Source organism: Brienomyrus brachyistius, chromosome 1, assembly GCF_023856365.1.
Source record: "Brienomyrus brachyistius isolate T26 chromosome 1, BBRACH_0.4, whole genome shotgun sequence".
Lineage (NCBI taxonomy): Eukaryota > Metazoa > Chordata > Actinopteri > Osteoglossiformes > Mormyridae > Brienomyrus > Brienomyrus brachyistius.
The window spans coordinates 21340555-21354890 of record NC_064533.1 but is presented as its reverse complement, the minus strand read 5'-3'; the positions used below and the strand labels follow the sequence as shown (position 1 = coordinate 21354890).

Here is a 14336-nt window from a genome sequence, read left to right as displayed (position 1 = left end):
TGAGCGAGATGCTCATCGATCCCACTCGCTTTCGGATGCTGCCGGTTGAATCAGCGGCTGTTTCAGGGTTGACTGGGATACACATTTGGTCTGCAGGGGCGTATACAGGGGCGGGTAAAGGGGTACTGGCCCCAGATGAATGCTGATTGGCACCTGGAGCATTCCATCCCCTGTCACTCACTGTTTCAAAACACATCATTCACTAATGATAAAGTTGACTCCTCCGTATTACTTATGGTCCTTCTCATGGCCCCCATCTTAAAACATTCCCCTCTGTTTAGTTTCATTCACCGTTGGTGGCCCCCACCTTAATTAAAAAAAATCTAGAACTGCCCCTGCCCCTGTTGATCAGCATATGAAGCAAATGATGTCGAAGTGACATGCTGGTTTCTGCTTCCCCCAGCTACCCGGGCACTCTGTACAGGAAGTGACTGGGAGGAAGTGAGCACCCAGGGGGATGCCGGGTTCGACCAATGAAGGGCTTAAAATGCATGGGGACGAGACCACGGTTTACAGTAACAATGGACTCCATTTCACAATCTCATGAAGGAGGTCTGAGCTTATTATGGACGCCATGGAAGCACCAGGAGCTGGCGGGCCTTTTCCGCACTGTGCGTTTGGGACTGGCTTCGAGAGGTATCGCTCAGCTTTTGAGAACGTGGAACATTAATAAGATTCCGTGTTCTTATTCCAGCAATTCTAAGAAGACCTTGCTTTTTAATCTGGTATCCTGGAAGGAAAATGAGCAAACGGACATGTGGAAACATCTAGGTGCTACTAGGCACTCCAGTGTGAGGGCACAGAATGTCCTAGAACATGTTTTGGTGTCTCCATCACAGACCTGTTTCTTCACTGACAGCTGATAACCAGGGTGTTTTTTTTGGGGGGGGGGGGGGGGGGGGGGGGGGGGGTTAGGGTCTCAAAGGGTTTGTATGGAATACGGCAGACTTGTCCCCGGCTGGGGGAAATCCCTCCTTTCAGAGTGTCTGATGTGGCTCTATCACTGTTTTGAAACAGATCCACACCTGCTTCACATACAGTCGAAGGGGAGGGGGGGCGTCTTTAAAATCCTGAGAGCTGATAATTTTCTTCCAGCACCTTATCTCCGAAAAGCACGCCCGCCGTCGGAATAGAAAAGCTGTCAGAAGGAGTAAAACTCTGTCCCCTTTCCCCCTCATCTTTGCGTATTATATAAGTGTGTGTAGCATGAGGCAGGGGGGAGACTATTTATAGGATCCTTGGGAGTGATAGAATGTTCTGGAATCCATTGCGCCACTCGTGCTTTCTGCGATGATGGGGGCTGACCCTTTGGTCACCTTTTATCACTGCAAATGCCAATTTCATGCCTGTAGTTGGTGCCCTGCCATCCAGCCCTTGGCGGAAAACGGTGCTTGAGACTCGTCAGCCTCTTAAGGTTATTAACCTCCAAGAGACCCTGGGGGGTGTCATGGGGGGTCTATGAGGGACGAACCAGGTGGTCTTGGGAGGGTGTGTCTTGGTGATGACGGTTAATGTGCGTTGTTTGCCCCCTGCAGGTCGGTGGCAGAAGCGACGGAGGTGGACCTCAACATGCGCGTGGGCCTGCACACGGGGAGGGTCCTCTGTGGAGTGCTGGGCCTTCGCAAGTGGCAGTATGATGTGTGGTCCAATGACGTGACGCTCGCCAACGTCATGGAGGCCGGAGGCTTGCCTGGGTTCGTCTTTCACTTCTCCAGATTCCGTTTGTGCTTCCTTTTACATCTGTGTTTATATTTGCTAACTTTTTCACATGAATATCAGTCGATATTCAGGTTTCTTTTGTTAGCAATCGCTGGTCACATTGAGATGAAGCATGATTTTGTGAATAAAATATCCCTTTCAACCTCATTCATCCGAATGAACACGGGTAGATTAATGTACAGGTCATCCTAGGCTGTAACCCACGGCCCAGCAAACATCAGGCACCTGCCCCGGGAAAACTGAAGCAGCCAGTTAAACCAGAAGCACCAGTGTGTCCATGCTGGTCCCAGCCTAGGGCCCCCTGAGAAGTTAATCCGACTCTCTGAACAGAGACAGTGGATCTGGGACTAGCCGAGTCTGGTTCTTTTGTTCCCACAGGAAGGTCCACATAACCAGAACCACACTGGAATACCTTAATGGAGACTATGAGGTAGAACCAGGCTATGGGCACCAGAGGAACTCTTTCCTTCAGAAGCATGACATCGAGACCTTCTTCATAGTACCATCACACCGACGAAAGGTAGTGTTTCCTCTCTGCCAAAGACCCAGGTCTGCTTTATACAACTGGGCAGTGGTTCCATTTAGGCTTCAGTTCTTCTTCATTGGGTTCAATAACTGGGTCAGAGGTACTTAGGCAACCTTGACATACCCCTCATCCTACATGTAGGTGCCTGTTTCTACAGATTGATGTTTTACTCCTGGACCTCAAGGGTAATTCATTGCAAAGATCAGCATCATAATAAGAAATAAAAGCGTGACTGATGTGCTGTGCTTTGAGTGGCCCTTTTGCTGGCTCTGCAGATATTTCCTGGGCTGATACTGTCGGACATCAAGCCAGCTAAGCGGATGAAGTTCAAGACTGTGTGCTACTTGCTGGTGCAGCTCATGCATTGTCAGAAGATGTTCAAGGCCGAGATCCCCTTCTCCAACGTCATGACCTGTGAGGACGACGACAAGGTGCTTGAATTTGTGTTGGTGCTCCCGTCTCTCGTTCAGCTACTGTGTCCCTGCAGTGATCTGTGTTTTTTTGGCTGGAGCTCTGTAGCAGAGTACAGTGTGCAGAGGGAACAGCAAGAGCAGCAGGAGTCTTTGCAAGGGGAAATAAGGCGTTAACAGAAACACAGGAAGTATAAGTGTCTCCCTGTCAAACCTCCTGTCTCACAGAGCACAGCGAAGCGGAATCAGTAGTTATTGGATGGAATTGTGTGTGAATGGGCTGCGTCAGGCACCTGTCGCATCCCTATGGGCGGCAGCCCGTGTATATGTGAGCCTCGTATGGAAACTGGCGGCCAGGTGGAGACTGAGTCCACCACTGGCCCAAGCAGACATCATAGAGTCTGACTGCTTGTCACATGACCTACTTTCCGTGCTGCATGAGTCTTGGGGATGATCGCACTGCCCCCTCCCTTTTGTTCTGTGTACTGCATGCATTGTTATTGCACTGCAGGTGCCTCGTATCGCTGTCTCTCAAGTCCGATGCCCTGCCAGCTGTTTTTCAGCCTGAATTCATGCTGACATTCTGAGAAGTGATTTGCACCCCACATCCCCCCCCCAAAGAAGAATGTTTTGTTTATTTATCAGCAAGAACACAAGGAGGACAGACATGGGGGCATTAGGGTAAAAGACACACGTGTATATACACACACACAGATACACACATTCACATACATACAGACACTCCCACCTATACAGACCCGCACACACACACACACACAGATACAAACACACACAGACAAACGCACTTACACAGATACACGCACATATACACACACACACTCGCATACATACAGACACAGACACACCTACACACACACACACACGCACATATACACAGACACACACAGACACACACAGATACACACACACACACACACACACTCACATGCAGACACACACACCTTCACATTCACACAGACACACGCACATATACACACACGCTCACATACATACAGACACAGACACACACACATATACACAGACACACACACTCACATGCAGACACACACACCTACACAGACACACGCACGATTCTGACTATCTGTTGCTGGTGCTCCTGCTGCCTTATCGATGCTGTTTCCTATCCTGTTTGTTCCCCATAGATACAGGCTGTGTTCGGGGAAAGCCGCACCCAAGAGGGGAAAGTGTGCTTTAGTCTGGTTGTTATTACTGTTATTTCTGTCGCTGGTGGACAGGAGCAACAAGCAGGACCTCAAGCCGCAACAGACTCTCACTCTTTGTTTCAGTTATTTGTGTGAAGGACGATAAAGATTCTGTATTCTTTATTCTTCACACTTTAGTGTTGAAATGTTACAGATGGAAGTAGGTCTTAGGTTGAATATTAGGGCTTAGGACTGGGGTCTCCAGTTAGCAGACTCTACAGCCAGACCAAGAAACAATTTAATCTGGAGTGATTGCGATTGTCGCTCCCCAGGCTCAGCATATTTTATCTGGGGCAGTAGATCTTGTCCTTGTGTTGTTCATGGAATTTGGCCCTGTGAAAATAGGGGATACCTGGCATAGGGCATAGGGTTAGGGGTTAGGGTTGAGAGAAACAGTTTTCTCCTCCAAATGCCCCCAGTGGAAGGTAAGATTCACAGGCCATCCTGTCTGCTTACACGAGCCTAGGTTCTGTTGACCTTGCTGGGTTAGGGTTAGGGTTAGAATTTGGGTTTAAGGTTAGGTTTAGTATTAGGGTTAGAGTTTGGGTTTAAGGTTAGGTTTAGTATTAGGGTTAGAGTTTGGGGTTAAGTTTAGGTTTAGTGTTAGGGGTTAGACATTCGAGTTAGACATTTGCCTGAAACCATGATCCTGTGTTATATGTGTTCACGGGTGAAATTACTGAATTTAAAGCTTGTCTGTGAAACACCCCCCCCCCCCCCCCCCCCCAGAGGAGGGCATTGCGCACGGCCTCGGAGAAGCTGCGGAACCGCACGTCTTTCTCGGCAGGCGCGGCCCAGCACGCCCCAGGCACGCGGGTCAACCGCTACATCGGGCGTCTGATCGAGGCACGGCAGACCGACTCCGAGATGGCCGACCTGCGCTGTGTCTCGTTAATGTACCGGCGTGCTGAGCGGGAGGAGAAGGTGAGGGGGCGGAGTCACATGGTGTGGGCCAGAGTGGGCATGTCTGTCTGACAAACACTTTGCAAAACATATTGCTATGATACTAGGAGTATGAACATTTGTGAAGTGTGTGTGAGGAAAGATTGTACGCACGGACACGAATTTGGGGAAAGGAAAAGTTCCCACGATCTTCCACCAGCTTCTCAAAAAGCGGCATTTTGTCCGCTTCTTCAAAACTAACACCTTCCGGAACATTTTATTGAGGAGCATCTGTTGTGTGGGCGGAGATGAATAACAGCATTAAAGCAATAGATCGTGGACAGGGTCCACGCAGGCAATCCGGCAGGTGTGTGTTTGTGTGCGCACACGTATGTGTGTGTGTGTCTGTGTGCGTGTGTGCCTGTGTGTGTCTGTGTGCGTGTGTGTGTGTGCATGCGTGTATGTGTGCACGTGTGTACCTGTGTGTGTGTGTTTGTGTGTGCACACGCGTGTGCCTGTGTGTGTTTGTGCGCGCACGTATGCGTGTGCCTGTGTGTATGTGTGTGTGTGTGTGTGTGTGTGTGTGTGTGTGTGTGTGTGTGTGCCTGTGTGTGCCTGTGTGTGTGTGTGTGTGCCTGTGTGTGCCTGTGTGTGTGTGTGCCTGTGTGTGTGTGTGTGTGTGTGTGTGTGCCTGTGTGTGTGTGTGTGTGTGTGTGTGTGTGTGTGTGTGTGTGTGCCTGTGTGTGTGTGTGTGTGTGTGTGTGTGCCTGTGTGTGTGTGTGCCTGTGTGTGTGTGTGTGTGCCTGTGTGTGTGTGTGTGTGTGTGTGTGTGCCTGTGTGTGTGTGTGTGTGTGTGTGTGCCTGTGTGTGTGTGTGTGTGTGTGTGTGTGTGCCTGTGTGTGTGTGTGTGTGTGTGTGTGCCTGTGTGTGTGTGTGTGTGTGTGTGTGTGTGTGCCTGTGTGCGTGTGTGTGTGTGTGCCTGTGTGCCTGTGTGTGTGTGTGTGTGTGTGTGCCTGTGTGTGTGTGTGTGTGTGTGTGTGTGTGCCTGTGTGTGCCTGTGTGTGTGTGTGTGTGTGTGTGTGTGTGCCTGTGTGTGTGTGTGTGTGTGTGCCTGTGTGTGTGTGTGTGTGCCTGTGTGTGTGTGTGTGTGTGTGTGTGCCTGTGTGTGCCTGTGTGCCTGTGTGTGTGTGTGTGTGTGTGCCTGTGTGCCTGTGTGTGTGTGTGTGTGTGTGCCTGTGTGTGTGTGTGTGTGTGCCTGTGTGCCTGTGTGTGTGTGTGTGTGTGCCTGTGTGCCTGTGTGTGTGTGTGTGTGTGTGTGTGTGTGTGCCTGTGTGTGTGTGTGTGTGTGCCTGTGTGCCTGTGTGTGTGTGTGTGTGCCTGTGTGTGTGTGTGCCTGTGTGTGTGTGTGTAGACAGAGCAGCTAACCTCCATTTGTTATCATGCCACTTGACTCATATGATCCAACCCCTCCCCACCTCCTCAGTATCACCAGATCCTTGACGATCACTTCACGGGCGCCGTGACCCTCTCTTTGGTCCTCGCTGCCTCCATCGGCCTCGTCTACCTTCTGATAATCCCACCGTACGTAGTGCCGCTGCCTCCCCCTCCCTTGAACACCAGCCATCTCACCCCCATACCTCTGGGCAGGTATTAACGTCCCCCCGTGATTCCTCCTCAGAGGCACAGTTGTGCTGGTCCTGCTGGCCTTCTGCATCTGTTTCCACGCGGCCTGCATCATGTACCTGCACATCACCAGCGTCCAGGTAACACACCGGGCGTCGCCATAGTTACCGAAACATCCCCTTTTTTTTCTCTCGGATACCGAATTATCTATCTGTGCCTTAGACTTCCCTAATCCACGATACTACTTCACAATACTACTGAGGGCTTGTCTAGACTGATACTCCTCATCTTCGCTTCCCATATGCTTTTTCCCCATCCTGAGTTTTGAGGATCGCAGACGAGGTCGCTCACAGACGTGAGTACGGCAAACCCACCCTCAGTGCTGGATAGACCCTCCCCAAAGCACATTACAGAACCTCATGTCAGTCACATGGATCAACGCATGACCAATCAGCTCAGGTACTGGGAAAAGCTCCCAGTTCAGTGGTGGACCAGCACCTGGGACTGCAGTGTTTGGTTCCGCCCCCCCCACCCCCCCCAGACCGGGTACAGCCATGGTTGGTGGGGGCCTCCCAGAATGGAAGCCGCACCCTCTGTATGCCCCGATTCAGATCGTACACTGTCAGTGTGGCAGGATGGAGCCCTCAGCTGGCTGTGCCGAACTCTCATAAGGGGGGGGGTCCTTTTATTTTGCCTTTATTAATGAAATATTCATCACTGTTGTGTATTATTACTATCAGTGATTCTGCCATCTCTCTTTCATCTCTTTCCTTTCTTTTATCTCCCGCTCTCTCTCCCCTTCCTTCTCCCCATGTTTTTCCTGTCTCTCTCCCCCTGCCTTATTCCCGCTTTCTCCTGTTTTCCTCCTATTCTTCTCCTCTCTCCATCTCCCTCCCTCTCTCTATCCACATCTTTCTCTCTTTCCTCACCCTCTCTTGCTCCTGTCTCCCTCCCACTCCTTCCTTCTCTTTCCATCTCTCCCTCTCTCCCTCCCTCTCCCTGCTTCTCTATACCCCTCCCTCTCGCTCCTCCTCTTCCCTCTCCTCCTCTCTCCATCTCCCTCCCTCTCTCTATCCACATATTTTTGTATTTCCCCCTCCCTCTCTTTCCTCTTCTCTCCCTTTCTCTTCCTCTCTCCACCTCCCTTCCTCTCTCTATCCACATCTCCTTCTCCCTGTCTTTCTGCACCCCCATCCACTATTCTCTCTTCTGCCCCTCTTCCTTCCTCAATCTCCCTTCGACTCATTCCCTCTCTTTCCTCCTCTCCTCGTCTCACCTCTCCTCCTCTCTCCCTCTCCCTCCCTCTCTCCTTCTTTCTTCTCCTCTCCCATTCTCCCTCCTTCTCCCTTTCTCCCGCCATCCATGCCCCTCCCCGGTCGCACAGTGCTTCCCGGGCTGCCTGACCATCAGAATACGGACAGTCCTGTGCATCCTCATCGTGATCCTGACCTACGCAGTGGCCCAAGCTTGCATGGTATGAAACCTTCCCTGACCGTCACATGAGCTTGCTGGCCTTGCTACAGGGAGGTGAGTGTGGTGACCCCAACCCGCCTTGCCTTATGCCTCCAGGTGGGCTGCTTGCCGCAGCCACGGGGCCTGAACTCCAACACCTCTGAGGTCCTCCTGAAGCGCAATGTGCTGGAACATGCGCCATGTGACGGTGCCCCCTATGCCTTGCTGTGCTGTGTGACCGGCACGCTCACTATGGCCCTCTTCCTCCGCGTCTCTTCAGTGCCCAAGATGGCACTGCTCTTGCTGCTTGCCGGCTCGTACATCACTGTCCTTGAGGTCGGCGGCTTAGACGGGCCCATGGGGTGAGAGTAAATAACGGAAATAGCGACCATCCTTCCAAACATCCATCCATTCCTCTTCCAGCCTTTTATCCTGCTGGTTGTGGGTGAGCTTGAACCTTGCAGGAAGAAAACTTTCAGAATGTCAAAATATCACTTCATATATCTTAGTGTATCTTTGTGATGGACATCATGTACCCAAATTTAAGTGGCAGCTCCTGTACACTTCATACTATTTCTTTTGCATATTTAGCGGCCTTCAGAATATATTCTCTTGCATTTGCTAATCACATTTTCTACGTGTCCATTTCCCTCCCGGTTTTGCGCAGTGCTGGGGCGTTCCACGCCTGGGCCTGTGAGCCCATCCTGACCATCCTGCTCTTCACTAGCACCCTGGCCCTCCACTCGAGACAGCTGGACTTGAAGTTGCGGCTGGATTACCTCTGGGCCACGCAGGTGAGCTGTCTGCATTGGTTCGTCCGCATTAGTGTGACTTAGCACATGCTATTGTGGGTTTGCATGTGTTAGCATGGGTAGAAGTGGATTATCATATGCTAGCATGTGTTAGTGTGAGTTAGCGTGTGTTTGCACAGGATTACAATGCGCTAGCAAGAGTTAGTGTACGTTAGCATGGGTTACTTTTTGCAGGATTAGCACACTCTAGCATGGGTTAGCATGTGAATAGCAGGATTAGTATACGCTGACTTGAGTTAGTGTGGGTTAGCATTAAGCTAATATGGCACGCAGAGCTCTGTGCTTCTACTGTCTGTAGTGCCCTGCATTACATACCCATAACAGAAGAAGCAGCAGATAGCATAGTGGCTAAAGACATAGCAATGCATCAAAAAGCTGGCTATTGAAGTGTCTGTGGGGAATTGCTATTGTACCCTTCAGTATGGCTCCTTAATAGAATTAACCAGCTGTATATTTATGTATATTTAGATTTAAATTGCCAATAATAGACTAATTTATGCTAATAATAGGGTAACAGGTGCCTAATATCATCTGGTGTCTGACCTGTTGAGTCAGGGGCAGCAATTAAGTGGGGTATCCATGAAAAGCAGCCTCCCCCAGCCCCCCAAGCTGGAAGTCTCACCTACACATGCATGCAGACGTCAGCGGGTGACTTACATGCTCACAAACTCGGGCTGTCGCTCTCTCTTAGTACATGTGTGAGTCAGGTACGTTGCACATGTATGCACATGTACGTGCGGGTAAACAGGGAGGGGCTGAGGATGCGGGAGGCTGCATGTGGAACGCAGAGCTGCGACGAGAGTCTGGGGGGGGGGCGCTGTGACAGATCAACGCGGGCCAGCCGCCCCGCTGAGACTGAGCCAGGGCTATTTTTAGAGTGAAGTGGGAGGCCTTGTTCCTCAGTGTTATTGCCAAGGGCCTGTGTTTGCCCCCCCCCCTCACATGGGTGGGGGCGGTAGACAAGCCTTCAGGTGCCATAAATCCTCCTCCCCCGGCGAAACATGAGAATCTCAGGTGTGTGCTGAGTATACAGACTGTGTTAGTGTGGCCCTCCGAGGCCTTTTGAAGGAGTATGTGTGGGGGGAGGGGGTTACCATCTGAAAGAATATGTGTGTATACGTCATGTGTGTTATATGTAAATGGATAATGTGTGTGTGTGTGTGTATCTGTGTGTGTGATGTATATATTACATTCTGGAGACCAAACGTCTCTACACTGTGTAATTTTGACGCTATGGGGACCCACCTTTTCAGCCCCCACAAGGGGAAGCGCAGTTCTGTGACAGCAATCAAAAAACTAAAAATGCCAAAAGACTTGTATTTCATGTAGTTACCTGTGGTTAAGGTCAGGGCTGGGTGGGGGTTAAGGTTTTCATTGTTGGGATTTGGGCTTTGCCCATAGAAATGAATGCAGACTCCCCACAAAGATACATGAATACATAAGTGTGTGTCTGTTTGAGTGTGTGTGTGCGTGTGTGTGTGTGTGTGTGTGTGTGTGTGTGGGTGGGGGGGTGGTGGTCATACCCGCTCTACTGAAACAGCAGCGTTTCAGCAGTGACACTGAAACTGAATTTCTGAATATTATAAAGAATATACAGTATCGCCACGACGCCATGCCTGAGATCTCCCAGCGGACGGAACACTTGAAGTCTGCTATACAGTATGCTAACCCACTCCAGTTAAGTGTGCTGCCAGGAGTGTATATAGGTCAGGCGCTTATCTCCCGGTGGCATGTCACTCTATTCCTGTATCCTACACTCTTTACAGCTCCCCAGGACCCTGCCGTTCTGGTCACTGTGTCTGCAGCCAGGTTACTACGACCTCACAGAATGGTTTAACTGCAGTTTCTCACAGTGGGCCAGAAATGTAGCCAGTTCACTGTGTTTGGCTGCAGCTCCCTAGAAATAAATGGAAAAACTGTGGAAATAAAAACATGGGCATATTTTTATGCTCCCCTAGTGTCGGTAGTCAGATTTGACTAAGAGAGGGCTGATGGTCCCCCAGGAATTTCTGTGTTATGACAGAGGAAGGTATGAATAGTGGGAGTTTTTATAACTTGATTGCAGCGTTGGCTTCACACACTTCCAAGTATTTCCAATGTAAACTCTGACATTACTGGAAGAACATTTGTTTCTTTTTATCTCGTGAAGTTCCAGTGTGGCAAAGTTTTTTCTTTACTGACCCCTGGTGGTAAAAATATATAGCGCAATCTGAATACATGGAATTAGCTGACAGATTTTAGATGATTTAGATGCACTTTCAGTGGTATTTTCGTGCTAAGGAGCCTTTTGTGTTGATGATGGTGCCAGTGGCCATAGCTGTATGTGTCCATTTTGTCTTCAGGCTGAGGAAGAGAGGGACGACATGGAGAGGGTGAAACTGGACAATAAGAGAATCCTCTTCAACCTTCTGCCCGCGCATGTTGCACAGCACTTCCTGATGTCCAACCCCAGGAATATGGTGAGTCCCGCTGCCACCAGGGGGCGTTTATCCTTTCAGTCCATCCTATCCCTGACCCCTCCCTTCCGCTCCCACCCAGCCCTATAATGTCAAGATGCCACGTCCTGCCACCCTACCTGCTTTTCCTCGGACCACAATCGCCCCCCCCCCCCGCGCACTGCACATCCCGGCACGCTCCTCAGGAAGCGAAGGGATTGGACATCCAGTATCGGCCAGGGAGGAAGAGTGTTTGTTCAGCTTGGGGGGCAAACAGGAAAAAACAAGAGAGCGATGACAGAACAGTGGGTGGAAGCTGCCCGATTCACACGCGGCTCCAAGCAGACGCACCTGAACTCGTTAGAGGGCTCCGCGTTAATGGCTGGAACTGACATCGGACAGGAGGTCGGGCACAGAGCGGGAGAAAGCCGACGGAATCAGTCTTCTGTTGCGCTTTTGTTCACTTTTTCTTCACAGCGCCTCCAGCATTGGAGATGCGAAGTCTGTCCCAGGAAACACAGGGCGTAAGGCAGAGCATGTGGTAGCGTCAATGTGGTAGGAGACCTAAGAGGTGAACGGGGGAAATCAAACCCACAACCCCAGAGGTGTGACACCCAGAGCCGGCTTTAACTTTTCAGGGGCCTTAGTGCCCACCCCCCACCGCCCCAAAGGAAATTGATGATCATTTCATTCACAACACAGGTAATTCAAAGGCCCTAGGGAACTGCCTGTTCTGCTTATAGTTAGAGCTGGCCATGTACGTACAGACAGACAGACAGAGACAGACAGACAGACAGTGTCATAACTTTCTCTAGGTCCCCGTGTGCCCATCATGCCTTACCAAGCAGTCTTTGCCTATATTGGGATCTGGCCCTGGTGAAACGTACATATAAGTGATATTTTAGTGTTATGTATCCCAGGACAGAGGGGTGATAGGGACATCCGTATGACTGATGGTATTACCTGATCAGGGTGGTTTGTGTATATTTTTGGTCGTAGCCATGTGAAGTCATATCTCAGTCTTACTCATGCAAAATTTCCTTTTAAAGGTCCAACTGCACGTATCTCTGGTGATTCCTCTGTGCTGTTGGTACACAGGGACAGGGATGGCAAAAAGGGGAGGAAGTTAGGACGATACCAAGGGCTGCTGTGTGACGGAGAACCTAAAAAAACCGCAATGTACTTGGATTGTTTGGATTGGGAGCCCAATACGATATACTTTCATGGAGTCCAAAATCTCTAGTGACACGGGTTCATTTATTGATGAGCAACGTTCTCTGTTCTTTGCTTGCGATTTTCTCACCCTTCTTGGTGTCCTATGAATAATACCTGACGGATGCATATTCTTTCAGGACCTGTACTACCAGTCCTACTCCCAAGTTGGCGTTCTCTTTGCCTCCATCCCCAACTTTAATGACTTCTACATCGAGCTGGACGGTAACAACATGGGGGTGGAGTGCCTGCGACTCCTCAACGAGATCATCGCCGATTTTGATGAGGTTTGTCTGCTTTCTGTCACGCTGCTCGACAAAGGGGGTGATGTCTGTGGTGATGGTAGGAACAGGGCTTTAAGGAATTCAGTAGGTGGGGCGAATCGCTCTGTCAATCACTGTCTGGCTTTACCAAGTGGCTGTGAATAAAGTAGCCAATTGAATGTCAAAGCAGGTAGTGATTGACAGGTCAGAATGGCCCACCTATCATGGCTTTCAAAGCCGTAAATCTCATGATTTCACAGTTGTGGTGTTTTTTGAATATTCCTGGCTGGCATGTGTTAGGGTTAGGATCTGCTGCAGATGTGCAACTGATGCTGAAATTAGTGATTTTTTAAAAAATTACAGCTTATGGACAAGGAATGCTACAAGGACATCGAGAAGATCAAAACCATTGGCAGCACATACATGGCGGCCGTGGGCTTAGTGCCGACCACATGTTCAAAGGTGGTGGTGGTGGGGGGGTTTAAAAAATACAGGTGTGTGTCCACGGGGGTGCTCATCTCTGACGCTGTGACCCTTTCCGCGGTCTTGGAACACAGGGCAAGAACAGTGTGACTTCGCACCTGGGCACGGTGGCCGACTTCGCCATCGAGATGTTCGACGTGCTCGACAGCATCAACTACCAGTCATACAACGAGTTTGTGCTGCGAGTGGGTAGGTCGGCTGGCCGCCGTCCACTGGGGTGCCGCGCGGCGCCCGCTGCAATTATCCCATTGTGCTGGACATCCTGTCCGCAGCGGCAGCGAAGGGGAGCCTTTAGCTGCAACGTTGAGCCGCGTCAGACAATGGCGTCCTGTCGCGGGGGCGGTCCGGCCCACTTCCCCTCGCCGCGTCCGTATCTGGCGATGTGAGCGGCTTGCAGCTCCAGTTCTCAGCGCCCGGTCCTGGCAGGCTGGCGGCCCGCGGGGCTTTGCGCTCCAATCGCCACATTCCTCTGGTTATCGCGCTGATCCGGCCTTCAGGGAAATCACTGCCCCCCCCCCCCCGCCCCCAGCCCCGAATGGGGCTGAGAAACATATGAAGCACACTGGGGTCATGGTTGATGTTTTTGGGATGGTTTTGTTTTTATTTGATTTACGTTGGATTTGGGAAGTATCTTAGCCTTATGGTGATAGGGTATAAAACCATGTTCATTTGGCTGCCTCCCCAGGTATCAACGTGGGCCCAGTGGTGGCCGGGGTCATTGGGGCCAGGAGACCCCAGTATGACATCTGGGGAAACACAGTGAACGTGGCCAGCCGCATGGACAGCACCGGCGTTCAGGGGAAGATACAGGTAGGCAGGGTTCTGGGAGGGGTCAGCATAAGGTGATAGATAGGGGCACGGTGGGGGTATGGATACCCTGGCAGTGTCAGGGGCCCCATCACTTCACAGGGGCCCTTGAATACATAAAATTATACATAAAACTGAGTGGTGGGGACCAAGGTTACATTTTGTCAAGGAGCCCCGAATTTCTAGCTACACCCCTTAAAAAGAATTCTGGGTGTCAGTGACTGCGAGTGAGTTCATTCTGATGTACAGTAGGATGCTAAGACTTCACAGCCCAGATCTCAGGGCTCCTTCTCAGTTCACTGCCCATTTTTAGCACATCGCTTGTCCTCAATGTAACTGGCACCCTTGTGTACCGGATGGACGCGTGGGGAGCCTTGCTGAGGCCGTACACCTGTGCTGTGCACCCCCAGAGCGGCCAACCGTCACATAGCGGCCACATTACCCCCCCCACCACCCACGCTCGCACGTGTGCGTGTCTCTCCTCACGTC

General features: G+C 50.8%; 1 protein-coding gene across 1 annotated transcript in view; it reads left to right on the top strand.

The window, feature by feature from the left end:
• The window catches only part of adcy1a (adenylate cyclase 1a), a 40861-nt gene that overhangs the window by 23727 nt on the left and 2798 nt on the right, over window positions 1-14336 (top strand). Inside the window, exons 6-19 of the mRNA XM_049029731.1 lie at window positions 1536-1694; window positions 2098-2239; window positions 2521-2676; window positions 4608-4802; window positions 6244-6341; window positions 6439-6523; window positions 7768-7857; window positions 7953-8197; window positions 8503-8629; window positions 10990-11106; window positions 12435-12581; window positions 12921-13019; window positions 13115-13229; window positions 13726-13850. Of these exons, the coding sequence (XP_048885688.1) occupies window positions 1536-1694; window positions 2098-2239; window positions 2521-2676; window positions 4608-4802; window positions 6244-6341; window positions 6439-6523; window positions 7768-7857; window positions 7953-8197; window positions 8503-8629; window positions 10990-11106; window positions 12435-12581; window positions 12921-13019; window positions 13115-13229; window positions 13726-13850 (1900 nt within the window). The remainder of the gene's footprint in view (window positions 1-1535; window positions 1695-2097; window positions 2240-2520; window positions 2677-4607; window positions 4803-6243; window positions 6342-6438; window positions 6524-7767; window positions 7858-7952; window positions 8198-8502; window positions 8630-10989; window positions 11107-12434; window positions 12582-12920; window positions 13020-13114; window positions 13230-13725; window positions 13851-14336) is intronic.